Source organism: Rissa tridactyla, chromosome 1 (assembly GCF_028500815.1).
Source record: "Rissa tridactyla isolate bRisTri1 chromosome 1, bRisTri1.patW.cur.20221130, whole genome shotgun sequence".
NCBI classification, from domain to species: Eukaryota; Metazoa; Chordata; class Aves; order Charadriiformes; family Laridae; genus Rissa; species Rissa tridactyla.
In genome coordinates this window covers 126,001,999-126,024,406 of record NC_071466.1, presented here as the reverse complement: position 1 = coordinate 126,024,406, position 22,408 = coordinate 126,001,999, and the positions used below count along the sequence as shown (strand labels likewise).

Here is a 22,408-nt window from a genome sequence, read left to right as displayed (position 1 = left end):
CACAGAACTGGTTAAATGGCTCAATGTTTTTATTTTGCATTTAACCTAAAACTGACTGCTGCTTATGTTCAAAATTAATTTTATATGTCTGCACTATAAAGAGTTTTGAAATACTAGCCACAAATATCACCATGAAGACCTAGTACGTATTTGTTGTTTTTATTGTTTTTAGTATAATAAGTTCCATGTATTTTGTAATGTGTGTGAATACTTGCTTGCGAAAAGCCAGTTTACTCGCAAAGGAATCAGTATTTTTCTTGACTATTAAGCGTATTGTGACTAATAAGGAATCTGACATTTAAATGTTTACTGGCTAATGAACCAAGGCCTTACAGGTTTTGAATGATAAACATTTCACTTACTCTCAGGTTTATAATGTGCCTTTGGAAAGAAACCAGGATTAAAATGATACACAAAACATACGGTTTAAGTTACCTCTTTGTAACGTTGGACAGTTGTCTCGTATATTAGAACAAGAGTAATTTAGGAAAGTAATTTATCGGCTGTCACCCAAATGGAAATAATATTTGTCATGGGATGGAACAAAGTATTTTAAAGCAAATTGCTAAAATTGGATGAAGAAAAACATGGCTAAACAACAGCTTTACAAATAAAAGTTTTGATTTTACTGAAGCAGATATTCCAAAAGAGGATGCATCATTTTGTTTCGAGATTGTTAACAAGAAAAAAGTTGCAGTTTGCATCTGTTTGTGATTCTGTGTATACCAGCAGCACTTTAGCTTTTGAACACGCAGCTATCTTTCAATGTGCTCAGGTTGTAAAGAGAGTAGGTTTTGTTACTAGAAATAGGTGCTTTTGCAAACAGATTAATCCGACCTAGTTCAGTATCACAGTTTGTTTTTACCACGTCACTTCAGTGCATTGGACTTACTTTTCCATTCAGTCTTGCATGAAATAGACTTAAGAATTTTGAAATTTAGTTAAAATTCCTAAGTATGTGTACAACTTTTGTCCCTAAAGCTTTGCTTACTTTTTCGTGTTTGGCAGAGGAACTATACGTATTAGTGTGTAATACGAAACACTTTCAGACAGTTGCTTTTTAGCTGTCAAAACAAACATCAGTCAATATAAACGATGTTGACAATTGTGGATTTCTAGAGTGTGAAATCTTAATGTAATGTTAAATGTGTTGTAGTCATTTGGTAGGAACTGCATACACAGGCATGAATTTTGAAGGGTGAGATGGACCTACAGATAGTATGTTTGGAGTGATGTCAAAGACATTTTTTAGCAGCATATCTAATCTGATTCTTGTCTTTGCTATTTTTTCTTACGTTACTTTGTTTAAGATCCTGAAAGGTCCTGGCTGCTTTTAGGATAACGTGTATAGATCTCTTTTAGATCTCTGGACTTTCTAGTGTCAAATCCTGAAAATGATAATGCTGTTCCTGGCCTACTCATTTCATGGGACTAAAGTCAATAAATAGGCTTTTTAACCTCCAGTGCTAACAAAAATTAATCAGAGACATTACGAGGCTTATTTTGTGGGGTTTACGTTATTTCAGGTGTTAATTTTGTTGGATGTGTCCTTGTGCTCAAGAATACTTTGTTTCATCTTGATACAGAAATCTATAAAGAGCCAGTGAGGGTGGATGTTACTTAAAGAACATTCTTATTTCCAAAACAACACACAAACTCTTAACACTTCTTGTACTACATACTGGGGGAAATACATGTCTAGCTGTTGAGTGAATAGATTTTTCAGTTTACTGTTTATAATTTGATTTTGAGAATACACAATTTGTGCTATTTTTTCCACTTGTTAACAATTCTTCTTTAGTATTGTTACTGCGGTTTAAAATTAATACTCAAGTGTTAGGTAGAGGGCTGCAGGTTGGACTTATAATTTAATTTGTTGTAGAAATCCAGAAAAATTGAGTGTGTTCTCTAAAGAGATGGAAAAATTAATAACATTAAAATTGTGATACAGTAGAAAACAATGCCTTGCAGTTTGATGATGATCAGACCTGGCAGTTATTTTCAGTAAAGTATTTGCTGTCCATTGCCTTTCCACTTCTCTTCTTTTTCATCGTGTTGTGAACACAGTAATAACAGTAAAACTGATGTGCTTTTGTTTTAATGGTGGGTTTCTCCCTCCTCAGAACCTGTTTTCTTCTCTGCATGGGTGTTGAGGGAACATGAAATAGCAGGGACGCTTTCTGTACTGCCTGTGCAATTTTTTAAGTCATTATGAATAAATTTTTATCTCATTGTGGAAGTTGTAGCAGCTGTCTGGTCACCTATCATGAGAAGTTAAACATTACGCAACACTAGTTGAATGTTATTTTCTTACAAGTACTGTTTCATCTGCATGTGACTTACCTTGGAGTTTGGTTTTTTTTTTGGTGTTTTTTTTTTTTTTTTTTCAACATGAGTATGGTTAAAAAACCAACAGAATTCATGCCACTGCTAAAACCCAGGGTGAATAAAACACCAGTGAAGCCATGAAGATGAACGTATTTGATTTATTTTTGTTCTTTTGTAGGTGATGGATGTGGACACACTGTTCTGGGCCCTGAAAGTGGAACTCTTGCTTCGATAAACTACCCACAGACCTCTCCCAATAGCACAGTGTGTGAATGGGAAATTCGTGTAAAGCCTGGGCAGCGAGTGCAGCTCAAATTTGGCGATTTTGATATTGATGACTCAGATTCCTGTCATTCCAGTTACTTAAGAGTTCATAATGGCATTGGCCCCACCAGGACGGAGATAGGTAGGAGCTTTTATTATTGGTATTCGAAAGCTATTGTCTTTTACAGAATTTGGAAGATACTGTTGGTACCTTTGTTCCTTTTTAAATTTCTCCTTGTTTGCCTGCTTTGGGCATAGAATAACTACTAGGTGTATGGTATTAGTGAAGTTCTCTTTTGTAGCCCTATAAAACTTTTATAATTCAGTTGGCTATTGGGCCCGGTGAGACCTTACCTGAATACATCATACACTGCTTTGTACAGTGTACGTTGTGAGTCTTATGAGAAGTGATGAAAAGAAAGAAGTGTTTATTATTTACAGGAATCTCAAATAAGGAAAAGAAAGGAATTTTAGTAATGCTGTAATCAGAGTTGTGTTTTTCCTGAGCTTCATATCAAGGAAACACAGCCAAACTTTGAGGGGTGCTGCGTGTACCTCACCACAGTAGAAAAACAGCTATCAGGGACCAGTTTTAGTAAATATACCACTGGTAGTGCTGCTAGAAAGCACGGCTAAGGAGAGATTCTTGTGTATGCCCTACAGGTCTTCAGTACAGGGAGGGAATACAGGTGCAACTGTAACTATAGAAAAATAAAAGTGGTGAAGAAAACAGTAGTGTGATTTTTCTCTTTGGTGACTGCTCATTTGAAGTACGCTTACTGTTGTTCCTCAGCAGATGACCTCTCTGTTTGTAATGCCAGAGTGTTCTTAATGTAATTATTCTCAAGTAATTCCATTTTGTTTACTGTTATTAAAGCATATGTAAATGTCTGTCATCTTGACACAGTTCTTATATCCTAAAAATGTACTGAAAAAATTATGAGTAATAATGATAGCAGAACATGCTACATTTTGTTCATGCATACAGCTAGATGCTAAATGCAACACAGATCCTATAATAATCTTTTACTCTTCAGATTCTCAAAGGAAACTCCACTGTAATGTTTTGTTTTGTCCCCTTTAAGGGGAAAAATTGAATTTCGTTACTATAATGCAGTTGTTTGTTTTTCTTTTTTTTTTTTTCCCAAATAGCAGTGTGACATTATCATCTACCTCAAGGTATATGTAGGTATTTAAGACCCTTGTGATTGCTTTGCATAAAACTCAAAATAAGTTGTCATTCTTCCTTCACTAAAATTAGTTGGTATTGTGCAGATTAATTTTCTTTTCTTTCCTAAAGCTATAATTTGGAGAGGGAGGGAAAGAAAGATTTGCTTCGCCAAGATTCTTTTTGTGCAACTCAAATGCCAATCCCACTAAATTGAGTCTTTTTATAAAGAGGCTAGTGGAATGTTAGCTTTGTTAACCTTCTTTTCCAACCTAGGTAAGTGTATGTGAAAATAAGTGTGTGCTTGGAGCTGTTGAGCCAGACTTGGTCTAAAATAGGAAACACTGAAGTCCTTAAATGGCAAGGAACGTCCAGTTCTGATAAGTCTATTATTCACTTTTACAAGTGACTTAATGGGTTCGAGTAAATTTTCTACTTCATTTGTTTCTCTTGACTTTCAGCTGTTCCCAGCTGGTGTAGTAGCGCAGTATGTTGAGCAAAAATGTGTGCGTTGTTCTGCTCTTAATAAATTAAATCACAGAGCAAACAGTGATATTAACAGTGAGAGATACAGATGATGCAGATTCTTGAATGTTCATGCTTGAAGCAGCAAACAGTGGAGAGACTGAAGTGACCCGAATTTGTTTGGAAGAAATCTGGAGTTATCACAGTTTTTTCCATTCAAGACAACTGACATGGTCTAACATTAAAATACTTGTATCGCATAAAATTTAAAATTCAATGATATCTACTTTAATCCAAAATGACTTAAAAATTGGTTGATTAGATCAAAAAATGAATCGTTAGTGGGTTAGTTCATTGTTAAACACAGAAAGTTTCTAATTAAGCTTTTAAGGGCTAATTCTCATTTCAAGACTTTCGAATATTGATCAATAAATCAAAAGAAGATTCAAATCCTTGAATCTTCAAGATTCAAGAAGAAGATTCAAATCCTTTAAGTAAAATCTAGAGGTGTTCTGTATTAGATTTCGTCACAGTTCAATCACTGTGTGTCTACAGTCAGATGTACTTATTTAATACATACAGTGTAAGCCCAGATCTATAGGAACAGAGAATATAAGCTACTCTCCTCCTGTCATGTTGCACTTGGGGTCCTTCAATACGTAAGTACAGACAAAATAGTAATATTGCATTTTCTGCACATACCACTGACAGAGGCATCACAGCAGTCGTTTTGTCCATTTCTAGTGCCCACTTTTTAAAAAGATTGCTAAAAATCTGACAAGAGGCCAAGGAAGAGTTAGAAAAATGATTTATAGTCTCAAAAGTACATGTTGCCATGAATCATAAGGTGCATCAGTCTACAGTTTGTCAAAGGCTGTATCCAGGGCTGCTTGCACTATGCAGATAGTTTATCCAAGCTAGATTTAAATGTCTTGCCCTGTGTATTTGCCCAGAGAGGATAACTGATGTCTTGAGGACAGCCTGAACTATCCTGAGAGGAGTTTCATGCTGGTCAATTGTGTAACAAGATCCAGTGGCTGAAAACAAAAATTAAAAAAGGAAAAGAAAAGTGGTAGCTGGAAAAATGATGCACTTCATCATGATGAATGCAATTAATCATTGAAACACGACTTAGAGCAAAACATAGGGTCAGTGTGGAGCCTTGGTAAAAAAGAACTTACTTTGTAACTCTTGCTGATAACCAGTTTAAATAGCGAATTGATGTAAGGTTATATTTGCATAATGTTATAAATTTAATTAAAGTATTGTAAAATCTATTTTCTTTTTTTTTCATTAGAAAATAGCCTTGCTTTGTTCTAAAATACCTGAATGAGCAACATTTGGAAAGCTCTGAATAATGATAGAAACTTGTATTTCTAATTTTTTTATTATTTTATTAGTACTTGAGAGTACAGTTCACTTTTTAAAGGAATTTGACATGCACGCTTTGTTTGTTTGTGTTATATTTGTTTTGTATTGTATTTGTTACAAACTATTCCTGCAGGGCACTATTATTCCACTCCCTCTACTTTATTGTCATTTGCCTTCAGTTGAGAAGGGAGTCTGGTGTCTTCTCTTGCTATGTTGAAGTATGATAACATACTTATTATCAAGAATGCAAATAAATGAATGGTAAAGTGAAACATATGCAATGTCATTTGCTGCTGGTGATTATCTACTTTGATTATCCACTGCAGAATCTTAAGTAGGGTTATAGATGGTTTACAACATTGAATGATCAAGGCAGCCTATAGAACAGAAGATGTTTTTTTTTTTTTTCTTAACAGGTTAATAAACTGCTCAGTATTTCATTAAAGTTTCTAGTTAGTAAGACTGGAGAATTCCGTGTTGACTCGGGTCTGTTTAACTGTCATTCCTCCAGGTAATGCCATTTGGTAGTAATTCTAGGACTTCATAGGGCAAATATTGTCAACGTCTGTGGACTTCAGCATCTCAGTTTAAAATGTATTATTTTTGGTCATTTTGGATGGCGCGAGAAGTATCCAGATGCAGAACCTCTGTTAGGTCATATAGGCGTAGCAAAACAGAAAGTGAACCAACTAGCAGTTTGTATTAACTCACATATGCTTGTATGTTAATGCTGAAGTGCAGTCATCGTGCCTGCTGTTGTCCAAAATTAACAAAAGTAGTTGACAGAAACCATGCAATAGTCAACAAGGAAAAATGCCCCAACAGCTGAGGGAAGAGAAGGGCTTTTTTTCTCATTTGCTTCTGTAGATGATTCTTGTTGCCCTAGCTTGATCCTTTTCCTTGACAGATTTCTCATGGTCTTTGAAGAACTGACTGGGGGGGTTATGTGTGGCTGGAGGTGAATGGGATAAGGTCACATTTATTTGCAAGTGTTAAGGGTATGAGAGACCCTCACCTGTTGACAGTGGCAAAATAAATGTGGTACCCAAACTCTGCCATTTGCTTTAAATGGACACCGACTACATTATTTAGTGTCACGCATGTGTATTGTTTTTGAATATATGCCAGAAGTAATGTGAAATTACACTGCAAATGAAAAAAGAAGCTTATTACATATGTTGGTTTTGGTCCGTGTCTGTTCTCCCTCTTTTCTGCATAGGAAAATACTGTGGGTTTGGCTTTCAAATGGATGGTTTAATTACTTCAAAAAGTAATGAAGTCACAGTACAGTTCATGAGTGGAACACACACTTCTGGACGTGGATTTCTTGCAGCTTATTCAACCACTGACAAATCAGGTATTTATAATTTGGTAATTTTTCTGTGCTGGTAAAATTAGAGCTGCCTAGTAAAACCACAGAACTAATTTATTCCCATGTTCTCACAAATTAACTTCTAAAAATTAAGAGTTTTAATACAGTCTTTCTGATACTTCTGCATAGGAAATTGTACTGTCCATATACTATTTAAGTTACTGTAGTTCTAAATAAATGATGTCAAAGCTTAGCCTGGATAGCAAGGCAATAATCACAGTTATCTGTTATTCATAGTTATCTGTTATGAATGAAAGAGCTGCTTCAGATGAAGGACAAAATGCATTTTTTTCAGGTAGTAATCAAGGTGGCAGATAACACAAAATTTTTCTTCTTAAACTCCATGTATCTTATACAGACCAACCTTGTGGAAAATTTTATTACAGTAACGGTTTCTTATACTCCCTCAACTCTTTAATTATGTAATCTGCTGACTACTTTTTAGGTTTTTTGCCATTTCTTCTGTTTTTTTCATCTTTTTGGTTATTCTTGCCTCTAAAGGAGGCTGCTGTATTTGTTTTGCATCTCTGTCCAGTCATTGTAATAGCTTCACAAGGCAAAAGGCTTGAGAAAACCCTTTCTAGAAGTAATTCCAAAAAGAGAAGATAAAGAGTTTTCATTTTTAATTTGTGTTTGTGGGTCTTCTGGTGGTTTTTTTCCTCTGTGTTTCGGAACTGTATGTACTGATACACGGCAGACTGAACATAAAATTTGAGATATCGGTTATGAATGCCATTTACATGGCACTCTAATGTTTGCTCCTTATGCTGCCTGGTTCCAGTACTGTAGGACTGTTAAATGCTGAAAACACAGCCCGTTTAGCTAGTGTATTAATTTAATTTTGTGAAAAGTGTGTATGTTTGTGTTTCTGAATTATGTCAGGTACTTCTCTGAAGTATAGCTGTAAATTAAAATTGAGCTGCACAAAAAATGAATGTTTGTAGTGTTTCTCTTCTTGTCTGTGTCACGTTCTCAGTGGATTTCTCAGTTATTCAGACAAATTATCAAGGTTCTACTGTAATACAAAATCTGTTGCAAGAAAATTGAGTGGGAATATGGTGTTTTTTTCATTCTGAGACTTTTGGTTAAGCCACAGAGTCTCAAACGTATATTTTTGTGCGCTTTAAAAAAGCATACTTAAGCTTGTTGTCTTTATCATCTTCTTGACCTAACGTTTTTTCTTTCCAGACCTAATCACCTGTTTAGACAATGCAAGTCACTTTTCCGAACCAGAATTCAAGTAAGACTGATTTTATCTGTTTCCCCCCAATCTCTTTAATGAAGTCATTTTAGTCTTTCTACTTCACTTTGTTACTTACACCTGATGGAGCTTGAAAATTGGCTGTCCGGAGAACTTAAGAAACAAACTAACTTGGGTTAGAGCTGAATAGTTTTGACATTTGCACTCCTTCCTCTCACTCCCCCATTTTTGTTATTTACATGCAGTATACAGTAGAACCTCGTTAATTTGCACTAACAAATAAGAGCTAATATCTCAATCCCATAAAAAGAATATTGCTTTCATGTAAACCCATATTACAGCATAAGTGTACACCTTAAATACTGAAATTCATATTACAGTTACCTAAGGAGCACTAAAACTATGCAATGTGTTAAAAATTGCAAGCCCATTTCACAGTTTGGTGTGAATTAATGAGGTTCTGTGGAGACATAAAATTCTGTACCTTCTGATGGGGGAAACATATGTAATTTCCATGTTTTCTCCTTCTCCGTTTCCATCTGAAGCAAGGGCAGTGTTTAAAGCTGCAGACTATTGTTAAGTACATAAACTTATGTTTTGGAGAGCTTCACCCCTAGTGTCACAAAACGTTTCAAAGTGCAACCTTTGCATTTTGCTTTCATTTTCCCAAGTTCCAAAATACAGCTGTAATTGTAGGTTTGGGCCTTACTCAACATGTGTTGAAGTCTCTAAATTCCACTGTTTTTGTGGTACCTGCAAGGTTGCTTCAACTGTTGTTGTAATGCAGTGAAAATATTAATAGTTTACTCCAGTTCACTGTTAAATCTTGAAGATTTAAGGGTTTTTGTACGTGCACTAAGAAGTGGCACTAGAACATGAACACGGGCTTGCATCAGAGGTGCAGATGTCTTGCCTCTTGCTTTTCATGAGCTAGTGTTATTAACTGAATTTGGCTAGTTTTTTATAACCAAAGCATTGCAAGGAGGTATTATGAAGTGTTACTTTCCAGATGTATTATTTAAGTGCGCGAAACAGATGGATGTGCAAGTCTCTAATTTATAAAATAAAATTCATTAATATTGCTACCTATATGACTTCTAATTTACAGAAGCCATGCAGTATTTATGTTATGTCTTCAATTAGGATATATCCTTAAATAGTGACATGCGAATGATAACGGTATATCGTAAATGAAAAAAGTAGTGACTAACATAAGAGTTGTAGTTGCACACGTATCTTGACTTGATATTTTGTTCTCTTCCAGTAAGTATTGTCCAGCTGGATGTGTGATTCCTTTTGCTGATATTTCAGGCACTATTCCCCATGGATACAGAGATGTAAGTGAAAATACTGTGGTCTTACTGTGCGTGTTTTACCAAAATTCAAGTGTAATTAAAAGTCCATTACAGTTGTACACATTAGTTCTGCTGCCTGGGTTCTGGAATTTGTACCTCCTAAAGTGAATAGCATTTTTTTGCACAGCTGCTAAATGGCTGGTGCTTCAGATGTTGCCATCTCCAAGAAGTGAAGTAACACAGTAAGAACTGCTGAGAAGGGTGGATCAATCAAAATATTGTTTTATACTTCCTGTTTTGTTGTTGTTGGCTTTCTCAAGTTGGGAAATTCGGATTTATAAAGAGAGAACCAGTTCTTTTAATGGTGTCTTCTTGTTTTTGATGCTGTAACACATCTCTAAACAGAATTTCAGTGGTTATCTTAATTTTTTTTATTGCAACATGAGAGATTAAATACTATTTATGCTCAGCAGCTATAAAAACATTTGCAAAACAGAGTTAATACTGTAACATTAATAATTCTATAAATTGTAAATGAAAATATTTAATAATGTACTACTTACTTAGAACAGTACCAAAACCTATATATGCTTTTTCTGATGTAAGCTTTTATAACTGAATTAGCATACCTGCCATAGGACTGGAGGGTGTTTGCTTTGTTTATTTGTTAGTGATTATAATTTTGCCAGCAATCTAATAAAAAATTACATTAAATCTCTTTGTTTATGTTAAAATACATTTTTAATAAGCCATTAGATCTAGCACAGACAGAAGACAATTTAAAACATTGGTAAGCAAAGATTTTAATATTCAATATATGAACCTAAAGTGTGCCTCTCTGATTTTATTAAATGTCTGTAAATCCTAGACTGCCTGCTTAAATAATTACCCATATGTAAAAATGTCACCACAGCATAACTGTGTTATGTGTTCTGGTCCACAGTGAGTCCTCGCTAAATGGCTGCGAGGTAATTTTTGTAGCTAGTAATAAGACGAAGTTGATTCTCTGCCTAATGTGTTTGCAGCATTTGTCGGAGCTCTGCTTGTTGGGAGTTTTTTTCCAAAATCTGGAAAATCTGTTTTCTATGGAGGAAAAAGGAAACGTTAGGAAATAAATGCCCTGTGATTCTTTTTTTGGTATACTTTATTGCTCTGAATAAAAAGTTGTGTGGAAAGAAAACAAATTGTCCAGCACTCTAGACAGAGTTTCAGGTAGAGATTTCTCACGCGTCTCTTTCAAATGATCGGCAGCTGCTTGCTGCTTCAAAAAACCCCCTAAATTTCGTTCTTTTGTGTGTCACCCTAATGTCCACAGTCCTTGAGCACTTGGAGCGCTCATTGCTGACATCTTCTGGTGAGCAGGGAGGAGAGATCTGCATCTATTGCAGAATCCTATCTTGCTCTTTCAAGGGAAAGTAGGAAAGGAAAGGGGAGCTGTGTGCATGAGCAAGACATAATTACATTTATTTAGAAAGCTTTTGGGATATTTGGGGGGTGGGTAGTAGGGTTGGAGGTTTTATGTGTGAATATGCTGAGGAGAATTATGTTTGGGAAGGTCTTGGTGAGCAGTTTGGTTTTTTTCCAGTGAGGTGAGATGTACAGGCATCCTGGCCTGCTGCACCATGCAGTTATTTCTAAAGAAGGTACAATGGAGAAAGTTGTTCTGTTTTTAAAATAATGTAAGAAAGAAAATCATTCATTAAGTCTTCCTTCTTTGGAAAGGGCCTCTTCCTGATTCCTTCTTAAAGAGTTGTGGTGAGGCTCTGTAGCCTCCAGTGGACTGGCTGGCAGAGCAGTGTGGCAAATGTGTTTAGTAGCAACAGCTAGCAGTGGACTTCATTTGGGGGAGCAACTGTTAACAGTAAATAAAAATCTGCAGTCATCGTCTGTTGTTTATCGACTTGGGCAAGCCTGCGCTGGGATACCACACTAGTAATAACAACCTAAACGTGGTTTATGGAAGGTATATTGGGAGATACCCAGGTGGTCCTTCACAGACGGCCCGGACCCCCTCAATTTCTCAAATTCCGGGCGATCCCAGTCTCGTTGGATGTGAGGGAGGGGCTGCAGAATTGCGGTGTGTCTGTGCATACCCCGTTGCTGCACGCTGCAGGAACGCCAGTGAATAGCCCTGTATATGCCTGTTGCCCTGTGCGTAGCCAGCAATGCTTCTTGGTGCATGGGTGCAAAGCCACTGCTGCTAAGCCTTTTTTGGAACTAGACTGTGTCTCTGCTCCTGAGCACTAGGATGTTTCTTGGTCAAGCCCCTTTGGCCTGGAAGGGTTTGCTTCCCAGCTGAGAAGATCTCCTGGGCTAGTTTTGGTCCAGGAGACAGTGGCATCTTGCTCTGCTCACTCTGTGCTGCGCCCGAAGGACTTGGTGTAGCGAGTCAGCCCTGCTCTCTATGGCACAGCTAACCTGCATCCAGGGAACTGAAGTGTCACTGTCACATTTGTTAGCGGATCTGGGCTAACAGTCATCCAGGGAGAGAAGGAAAGAACAGGATATACTGCAAAAACTTTTTGCATAACTGATCTCCATTGACCTGTACAACCTAGGTAGTCGGCTTCTTCAGAATGAATTGTATTCACGTATTTGTGTGGGTTTATATGGATCAGATTGCTGGATGGTTAAACCACGTTTAACCATGAGTTAAAGTAAAAAATATAGCCCATTGGCTAAAAGTTACAAAATCTGCAGTGCATCACTCCTTAATTGTGAGAAAAGGAATGAACCTACTTGCAGTGTGCTTTCTAGTAAAAGTTTTTCTATGTATTTATATATTCAACTTCTGTTGTCTTGCATAATAGACTTATTGTAGGCTGAAAGTCTGGCTGTCTGGCCTTTTCAAACTAATACACCTTGCTGTTTGTTTGAGGCTGTTTTATTACAAGGGTTACATTCCAAATACATCCGGGCAAGGATGCAGTGAAATATAGGAGCTTCTTTTTGTGTTTTTATAAATCCCATAATAAACCAAAGATGAATGGCTTCTAAATAACAGAGGTAACAGTTAAATAAGAACAGTTTCTTAATGTAATAGTAACAAAAACTATAACTGGACAATATAGCATTTTCAATATACAGTGTAGTATTTAATTTATTTACAATATAGTATTAAAATTTTCTTTTCCCCCCCCTCTTCAAGTCATCATCACTTTGTATGGCTGGTGTTCACGCAGGCGTTGTGTCAAATACTCTGGGTGGCCAAATTAATGTTGTAATCAGCAAGGGCATTCCATACTATGAAGGCTCCCTGGCTAACAATGTCACCTCAAAAGTGTAAGTGTCCTTCTGGTATTCTTTTTATCTTTAGCACTTTAGATCTTGGTAGTGTTTCATCGTGAGATTAATTTCAGCTGGGGGAGCCATGTATTCCATGGATGGGTTCTCTTCGGTAAGGTTCTCACAATGGTCTTTTGCTACAGTGTGATTGTTTTACCAGATATTTTTTACCTCTAGACCATAAAGATTAATTTTCCAAATTCTTCAGGGAGGTTGGGTTGTATCTTACAAAATGCATGGCATGACCATAAATTCCTAACGGTCTGTGGAAAAATGGTAATTTAGAGGCAACTTTTTAGTTGCAGGGGAAAGAGTGTAACTTGTCATTTTATCTCAGAAGTCCAAGGAATGAAAGCAGAGGAGATTGGTTTTTGTTATTATGATTAGCTTAATTTAAATGGGAAGCATTTTAATGAAGTCTTGCGTTTTGCTGGGCAGATGCTTGTTTGAAAGCCTTTAGCTCAGATAGTATCTCTGGGCTGGACTTCAGTTGAAAAGGTTTTTGTACTGAAAGCCCTGCAACTTGGTGACAGGAGGTGTTACTTTAATTGTGAAGCGCTTGTTCAGGCATATGCGCATAAGTTTCAGTGCCAAGCGGTCAGACAAGAAAAATAAATGGAAGACAGTTTGTTTCAATTTTCCTCACTGACTACCACAAAAAACATCTTTTGTTCTCTGCAGGGGGCCGTTATCTACAGGTCTCTTCACATTTAAGACAAGTGGTAAGCGTTATCACATATATTGCATGTTGGTACTTTGATACAAATTTTGTAAGTAGAAAGAAGCGTGCTTAATTTTTGTTCTAGTTAGTGAGACTTTTTTTTTAGTGCATTCCTCAGTAATGTATATTTTAGAATCATTTTACTGTCTCATTTTGATGATTAATGAACACTACGTACATACGTCATGTATAAAGTAAGCCTTGCTTAGCTGCAGAAACAGATTCTTCCAGGGTATGTTCCTCTACTGCAGGCTGGTTTAAAGTGACTTGAGCCCCATATTTCAAATACACTGCTAAAGCAGAGTTGGGCACTTAAGAGTTGCTCTTATTTGTACCAGCTAGGTACATTCTAGGTTTTTTCTGGGTTTACTCCTTACACTTTCCTTGTTGCCTGCTAAGAAAGCTAGTGGAAATCCCAAAATGATTCCTCAGCTCTTTCCACCCTCTTGTACTTTTTTTTTTTCCTTCTGTATTCTTTCAACTGAATGCTGGGTGATAAATTACTTGTCTCTCTTGCTCTGGAAAGGCATCTCTTGGGCCTTGCTCTGTGTGTAAGTTGTGTTCCTTCTTGGCTGCCATGTTTTGTTTCGTAAGTGTGTACCAGGTTGCTGGTTGGTTTAACAAGTGTTTCCCTCTTCTTAAAGCTTTACTGCTTTGCATGTTTTTACTTTCTATCAATTATCTGTTTTCCAAAATAAATTAGCTGTAGTTTTCTAAATGGAAGTCAGCTTTTCTCTAAGTCACTTTAAATGCCGTCTTTGAGTGGATGTTGGAAATATTGTGAAGACAATGGCCTTTCCTTAGTCTGTTTAACTATTTTAATAACAATATTAAAAAAAGAAAAAAAAAGAAAAAATAACCACAAAAAACTAATGAAAGCATTACATCTGTTTTCTGTAAGGATAAAGTTAAAACCAACAAAAAAAGGAGTGTATGTATGATTCCCCCCCTTACATAAGTAAAAGTGATGCTGAATAGGGATGTAAAAGCAGGAATCTGAAGCTGGCGGGCAGGAGTGCTTGGAAATGGAAATGCATACAAATAAGCAAAAATTAGAAAATACAGTTCATGTAATATTAAAATAATCTATCTCCCAGACCTCTGTAAGAGCTGGAAAGAAGAATAGCGTATCTGGTGATGTTATGCATGGAGAATATCAAACAGTGATCGAGGCAGGGTTTGTTGGGGTTCTTTGTCTTTCAAAACGTGATCTGATAGTGTATATGAAAGTAATTATGCGGCCTGGAGATACGAAGCGATAGGACAAAATGCTGATCTAGACTATGGATTTCACTGACACATTTGAGAAATAATTGAATAAGCTGGAAACAAGATGCAGGTCCAGATTAAAATGTACGGAGTTGGGTGGCCTAGGAGCTAGCTGAAGGAAAAAAGAGGACTGTAGTATGCTCAAAGGAGGTTTATCAGACTGTGTTGAAGTTACTAGTGTGATTTTTCTGTAATAGTTGGTTTCATGACTTGGTACGAAATAGAGGAGTGTGCTATTAATGCTAGAGATGTGGTCAGTGCAGAGGAAGATGAAACTATTCGTACAGGAGGACCTGTCTGACTTCAAGACTTGAGTAATAGAAATTTCACTGAAGAATCACAGAGCAAAAAGTGTAAGGTCAGGTACGTAGAGACTGAGGCGTTCCTGCTTCAAACCGGCAGCGTGTTAGATGGAAACGACAGATGAGGTTAGTGAAGTGCTAACGTGATCCTGTGCTGTAGCAGGTGAAGCGTGTCCAGTACAGAGAACGAATTATTAATGCCATCGTAGGGGACATTAGTAAGGCTTGGTCTGGGATCCAGTCGCACATGGGCTCTGCCCCCTGCGCCTCCCTTGAGGGATGAGCACCCGACCTTGGTGCACGGAGCGGGGCAGCTCACAGCAAAGGGGAAACCTGGCTGGGTGGTTCAGGCTGCCTGACGGAAGGCAAAGATTGCTCTCTGCTGACCTGTCTGGGGAATACACGTGTGAAAGGGGAAATCCGTTGGCACTACAGAACAAGATTTTAGCAAAGAGCAAATGGATATCAACAGCCGCAAGGAAATTTAGCCAGGAATACAGGAAAATGCAATATGGGAAGAAACCTCTAGTAAGAACGGTGACAAAAAATTACAACTGATTTCAAGAATGTGTTTGAGCTCAGGGCCAGGATTATGATGGCTTCCTACCTTTGGTGTATTGTTTGAATTATTGTTGTGATACTGAGGTGGGTTTAAAAAACAAGAAGTTATATAGACACAAAAAAGGAAAGAATGACCAAGTAGTCTGTTTCCCATTTCTGCATCAACCATACATACTATTAAACCACGGCAGCTCCCCCAAAGCTTCTCGTCTAGTGCTCTGTGTGGGTGGTGGTTGAGAGAATATCTGCATTAATATTGAGCACGCATAAACCGTGCAGTACTCAAAACCATAAGTTTGGTTCCAGCATCACTTTTAGAAAGCAGACAACAGTGTGTTTTGTTGGTAGGGTGGTTATGGAATAAATTTAGATGGCAGTTTAATATTTGCATATGAAGTGTTAAACTCCAAGCAGGTAAAATAATTGTGTAACTTGAATTTTCATTTTGAATCCTCACCTTTTCTGTTGCTCAGGTTGCTATGGGACACTGGGGATGGAATCTGGGGTAATCCCTGATTCCCAGATCACGGCATCCTCTATTCTTGAGTGGTCTGACCAAACAGGACAAGTGAACATTTGGAAACCTGAAAATGCCAGATTAAAAAGGGTTGGTCCTTCTTGGGCTGCATTTATCAGTGATGAACATCAGTGGTTGCAGATTGACTTGAATAAAGAAAAGAGAATAACAGGTAAGTGAATCTGATGTGGCTTTTAAGCAGCATTCCAAAAGTTTGGTTACTGACATCCTTTTTTCCACTGCTTGATCTTAAAGTCCAGGTAACGTTTAATTACCATTACAGCAAAGTTGGTTCCATGTCCTAGCTAATACACTGAGAAGCCTGGAGTTAAACAGATGGAGTTTCACAGTAGAAAACACCTCTTCCATCAGAATTTGTGTTTACTGTGGTTTTATTGGATATTGGATGCTTCCCTTTCCCTGCTGTTTGTCTCCTTGGAGGTGCAAATCCCTATGCGGTCAGCTCAGTCCACCAGTACTTCTGATGCGGGTATACTGACTTCAGTTTCTAGGTTTTCCCTACTGCCTGTCACGCCTGTAGTGAATCCAGCAGTGGAGATGGGAACAGTTGGAGTGCAATGTGAGATAAGCAGCGGACAGAGTAAAGCAGCTGGCAGCCTCCCTCCCCTTCACCTCCTTGCCTGAAGTGGAGCTTGGGCTGAGGTGGTGGCCCCTCAGCAAGTGGACCGGACAGTGCAGACGGATGCAGCCAGAGTCTGGGTTAGGCTCTGCTCCTCCTTCACGGAGATTGTGAAGGACCAGCCATCTTGATTTTAGTTGCTGTGTTTATTTGGCGAGGCAGCTGGAGGTGCCGTTTCCCAGTCCGCTCTGGATGTTTGCCTCACATGCTGGGTGCTGAGCGAGCGAGCTCATGGTTACTTGTTCCTGCTGATCACAGTGTGGCCCCCTGCTCCTAGTGACCTGCTGAGGCATTTGCATTTTGGGGTTAATCTCGGGGGGGGGGGGGGGCGGGAGGGTAGCCTGAGTAGCGACAGTGCAGCTATTGTGTCTTCTGTGCTGACCTTAAGTGTTTTCTATATAGAGTTAATTGGTCAGGGGTGATTTGCTGTTGTTAATTGGCATGTTTGCAATCTGACTTAAGTCAAAAATAAAGTGGCTTTAAGTAGAGTGCTTCGTCGAGTCCCAGGCTTTAAGGCTATCGTGAAACGTCTTCCTTTGATCAGTTTGGGTTTGTCTCTCTCAAATGCAGGAGCTGGTCTCTGGAAACTCAGCCGCACATGCACATCAGCAGCCTGGCTTCCTATCGTTAAGCGACTCGGGATTACCAGCAGCATTTGTTATTACCTCCCTGGGGACTATTTGGATTTTACATTACTCCTCTAATTCCTGTGCTAATAAGCTTTTACAAAACAGCTTTCCTGTGTGAGTCGTTCCGCAGCGCTGAAGTGTCAGCTTTAGGAAGCTACGGGTCTTTCAAGCTTGCTTTTCCATTGGGAGTACAAAAGCAGGGAAGCGTGGTGCCGTCTGGGCAGGTGGAGACAGGAGTGGGCCACGGTCAAATCAAGAGGCCGTCTCCATCAAGGAATGGGGGGAAAAGTGCTTAGCAAGGTTATATAAAATGAGAATTAAAATACAAAAGTAAGTAAAATGATTATTAAGTTTCAGTCACTGCAGAAGTGTCTGACCTTGGCACCTTGGATAAATTTTTCTGAAATGTAACTGGACCAGTGGAGATCACAACTACGTAACTCTGGATTCAGAAGCTGATCTATTAATTGTTACAAACTGGTACCAGTTTTTTGTTGTAACTGGGCACCTTCATTTTCACAGGTATCATAACTACTGGATCAACCTTAGCAGAGTACTACTACTACGTCTCAGCCTACAGAATTTTATACAGTGATGATGCACAGAAATGGACAGTGTACAGAGAACCTGGCATGGATAAAGATAAGGTAAAAATACCACACACTTTCTAGGTATGTCCTGCGGAGATTTCACAATTGTAAATACAACTAATTTTGATACAGTGAGGAAGCATTAAATAGCTGTCCTTTTCAGTGTAATTTTGAATCATAAGCAGCCTCTATGCAGAAGAAAATATGAAAATACGTGAGGATTTGAACAGTTCTGAAATTCAGAGGTATTCTTCCTACTGTTTTGGGATGGGAATATTCTCTACAAGAAACTTCTGTTGCCAGCGGTAGGCTGTCTGGTACTGCCTCCCTGTAAGAATAACCAGATTTCTTTCAAAATAGGTTGTATGTTTCAAAATTAAGGTTTACTTTCTTATCCTCTTGTGGTTACAGAATAAATGTTAGGGATTGTATAATTTTATGTCTTTTATAATGTTTCTGTTAAACTTAGTTTTTGACAAAATACTGGCAAGTTTGTTTCTGGTATAATAGAAGAGCCCTTGCAGAGAGGCTTAAAAAATTCATTAATTTCATTCTTAAAAAATGAAATGGTACGTTCAGATTGCAAATCCTTAGCCACACACAAAAGTTACCTAACGTTAGCAGCAAGATAATCTTATTTTCCTCATGTTTACAGTTTTGCAGTAAAAATGAGAAGATTAACGTCCTACCTGGTCTTCCCAGGGGTTCAGATCAGATTTTCTTAAACAAAGGAGAGGATTCGCAGTAACCTGACTGGAACTAGAATTTCCTGCCCTTTCTTAAAATTCTTGGATGTAATTTACCTTACTTCCAGAGGCCTGTGGTATTACCTCCATGTAATAGTAACTAGTAACGTAGTAACTTTTTAGGAAAGGATCGGAAGAATGGTCACTCTTTAGCTGTACTTAGTTTCTTCTCTTTACTGTGGGTTAAGAATGTTTCAAGGTCTGATGTAGCGTCCTGTTGATGAAGTGAAAGGCTGAAGTATTTTGTTTGTTAAATTAAGACGTTTTTGAACACTGAACGTAACCAGAGTAGGAAACTTTCCTGAAAGGAGGAGACTTCACTGTCAGGGCTGGTCCATCTCCTTGAACCTACACGTGAACTACCAGACTGTTAGTATGAAGTATTCAAGGAAAAACAAATCAAAATCCAGCATCTTTTGCTAGTTTTCGAGTGCCCTCTCCTGGTCGTAAAATAAAACCTCAGCTAGTGAGCTGCCTAGATTTAGCTTCATGTGTAGTTCGATTATTTTCTTAGAAAACTTCTGCAGCTGTTGCCTTTTAATTTGAGCATATTGTTTTTCTTGCAAGTTCATGAAATTAAACGAATTGTGGAGCTTGAAATTACAGGCAACAGATCTTTTTTTGCACTCCTTGTATGTACCTTGTATTAGGTACAATGCATGAAAAACCAGACGTACCCAGAAGCGCCAGCTGTAGTTAAACGACAGAAATAAGGGTTCAGTTATCTCTTACACTTCAAAATAGCAGATTTTTCCTCTGTCTGACATCATCTCCCTTGATACAGCTTTGCTTTTGGATGCACATGCCTGTGGGCTTCCCCCTCTGAGCCTTACATAATTGCACACCAGACAGACCAGGAGGTGCTATTCCCCCTTTTTTTGAAAAATGTTTGACATTCCTAACGTTGTTCATGAGACTAGAAGCTTTTCCAAGGCTTTCCTGTAGTCCTCTTTGAAATAGCTTCTAGAGATCTGTCAGTACTCAGGAAAAGCTTTTCTTAAAACTTTTGTCTATGAAAAAAGGGAATAAAATGCTTCAATTGGGGGAAAACTGACAAATCAAAGCTGCAGCATTGGCAAAGTTTTGTTTGACGGTACAGAGGCAAATGGAGAGAGTTTGATAATAAACAGAATATGAAAGTCCTTATCAAAAAACTTGCACTGTATTGATCTCGAGCATTTTTTTTGAGCGAAAAATTAAATGAACAAAAAATACAGAGCTGCAAATAAAGTTAAGTTGCTTGCATAACACTTGACATCAAAAGCTCGACCAATAAAAGCCTGGAGTAAAGAACTACTTTACTGTTAAGCTTTCTTGAAGATTATAGTCAATGTTGATGATTCGTGTTGCCTTTGCTGTTCCATGCTCATCCTCAGAAACCCGATGTGAGACTTTTAGTGTCGGGCGTCTATTTCCTAATCTGTAACTTTTGCATTTGTTGCTTGGTGAGCCGGGGGCAGCTTGTACCTTCTTGTAGTCATGGGCCCTGGCATGGCACAGCGCAAACAAGGATACAGGACAGCAGTGTGGGCTGGGCGCGTTCCCCTCAAAGAGTCACCTCTATATTTTGCTTCTCATTTACATCTTTACCAAAACAAATAATTCTCTGTTGAGGTCTGTAGCTACAATCCTGTCAGATTAGTAAGTAAATTAATAATTTTGCCTTAGTTTTGGGGAAAAGTGGCTGTAAATTGGAACCTGGTCTTCTGTGTTCTTGCCACGTCTCATTAGATTGCGAACACCTGGACACGCTAACTGTGCCTGCTTTGTATTATTCACTTATTTCCAAAATAACACCATAGACTTGCTCCCACCTTTAAACTGTTTTAATTCATTGCTAGTAAGTATATTTGAGAACAATAAGCCTTAATTCAGAGCAGGACAATATCACTGAGGGCCATGTGCTTGTAAATCTGTTCTGCGCTAAGCTGGGGAAGAAGAGAGACTGTACGCTTTCAAGGCAAATCCCTTGGGTTTGCCTACCTAGATTTTTAGTATCATGACTAGGTTAGCAGTTAGTTTGACAGCATTACTTGCGTACCTAAGAATGAAAATGCCCGTTACTAATTGAAGATGTAGAAAAACCAATGCACTCAAAGATGAAGTAGTGCATTTAAGTTACCAAGTGATTTATTTTTCTATGCCAAACAAAATTATGTGTCTTATTTGGTCAGTCAGTGCTTTCAAACATGAAGAGAATTAATGCCTATGTAAGGACAAACCAAAATTCTTACGCTTAAGCAACAGTAATGGGGCTTGTGTGTCTTCTGAGAGCGGAGGCAGGTAATGTACGTCAGGGAGCCCAGGCGTGAGTCCCTTAAAGGTCCCTGGGGTTGTTTGGGTTTTTTTTGACTTTTGAATGGATAGTTTCCTGGAATATCCCTGTAGGGATATTCTAATTGTTTTGGTACAAAAATTTCAACACAAGAGTGCAATACAAAAACCACTGTAAGCAAACGTGTTACTCATTTACTGCCACCTCTATGGTGATGTGTTGCAGCAGCACCCAAGAGCTGCATTTGCAGAGCCAAAGCCCAACTGCTGCGCCCTGACATGGAGAGACAGTTCGCTTCCTATCCGAAGACACAGTAATACCAAACCAGCCCTCCCAAAGAAGATGATGGGATGGCTCTGCTGGGTTGCAGTACTGGGCCTAGTTTCTGTATTAAGCGGCTCAGTGCAAAATCTGTAGTTGGCTGTAAATGTGTAAGTGTGCTTACGCTGCGTCATACAGTGACTACCTGCTTACCGGTTTTAAATTTCAACCAGACAAACCCGTTCTGTATTGTCAAGTTTTGATGAGCTCCTTGTGTGCGAGGCCCAGCAGTGAAGGACCAAAGCCTGAGCCCTTCTCTTGCAGAACCTCAGGGCTTCAGGTGGGACTCTGAAAAGAGCGCTCACATTCTGAACCTGAATCCTTCTGATTTTGCTTGTGGTTCAGCCCTTGCAGACGCAACCGCTAGAGGACAGTGTGATTACATACTTGGCTGTGTCTCTTAATGCTTTCTAATAAATGCCGTACCCAGTCTCAGGACAGACTATGCTTAAACTATGAGGCTGTGCGAAGGCACCACGTAATTCCTGCTTTCACATTGTTGCAACTGCGTGCTATATACACCTGAAGAGTTAAGTGCAAAATACCAGAAAAGGACCAAGTTAGAATTATGCAGGGCCATAAACATATGAGATGTCTTTACCAGCAGCCATTGCCTGGGGAGCAGCTGTAGAATATTACATGGTACCTTTATTCTGAAGTAAGTAGTTGAGTGCATACACGCACACTAACACCCCTTTGTTTTATTTAGTTATATATTTAATAGGCATCATCTCAGTGGAGATGTGCAGGCAGCAGCACTGTTCTGGGGTGAATTTTCAGGATTCTGCACTGCTTATTTTTCCTAAATAAAATATCAAAATTGGTTGTAATTACTTAGTTGCTATTGCATTTGTATAACATAATGTTTGTCTTTTTTTTTTTCCCCACCCCCCAGATATTTCAAGGGAACACTGAATTGTACCACGAAGTTCGCAATAATTTCATTCCACCTATTATTGCACGCTTTTTCCGGATTAACCCCTTAAAATGGCACCAGAAAATTGCAATGAAAGTAGAATTGCTAGGATGTCAGTTTAGTATAGGTAAGGCAACTGAAAACCTTTCGACTGTGCAAGACAAGCAATGAA

The 22,408-nt window shown here is 38.3% G+C and overlaps 1 protein-coding gene across 1 annotated transcript in view; it reads left to right on the top strand.

The window, feature by feature from the left end:
* DCBLD2 (discoidin, CUB and LCCL domain containing 2) overlaps nt 1-22,408 on the top strand; it is a 46,984-nt gene that overhangs the window by 16,167 nt on the left and 8,409 nt on the right. Inside the window, exons 2-10 of the mRNA XM_054207531.1 lie at nt 2,507-2,734; nt 6,816-6,953; nt 8,157-8,208; nt 9,434-9,506; nt 12,613-12,746; nt 13,431-13,471; nt 16,076-16,291; nt 17,911-18,035; nt 22,216-22,363. Coding sequence (XP_054063506.1) covers nt 2,507-2,734; nt 6,816-6,953; nt 8,157-8,208; nt 9,434-9,506; nt 12,613-12,746; nt 13,431-13,471; nt 16,076-16,291; nt 17,911-18,035; nt 22,216-22,363 — 1,155 coding nt within the window. The remainder of the gene's footprint in view (nt 1-2,506; nt 2,735-6,815; nt 6,954-8,156; nt 8,209-9,433; nt 9,507-12,612; nt 12,747-13,430; nt 13,472-16,075; nt 16,292-17,910; nt 18,036-22,215; nt 22,364-22,408) is intronic.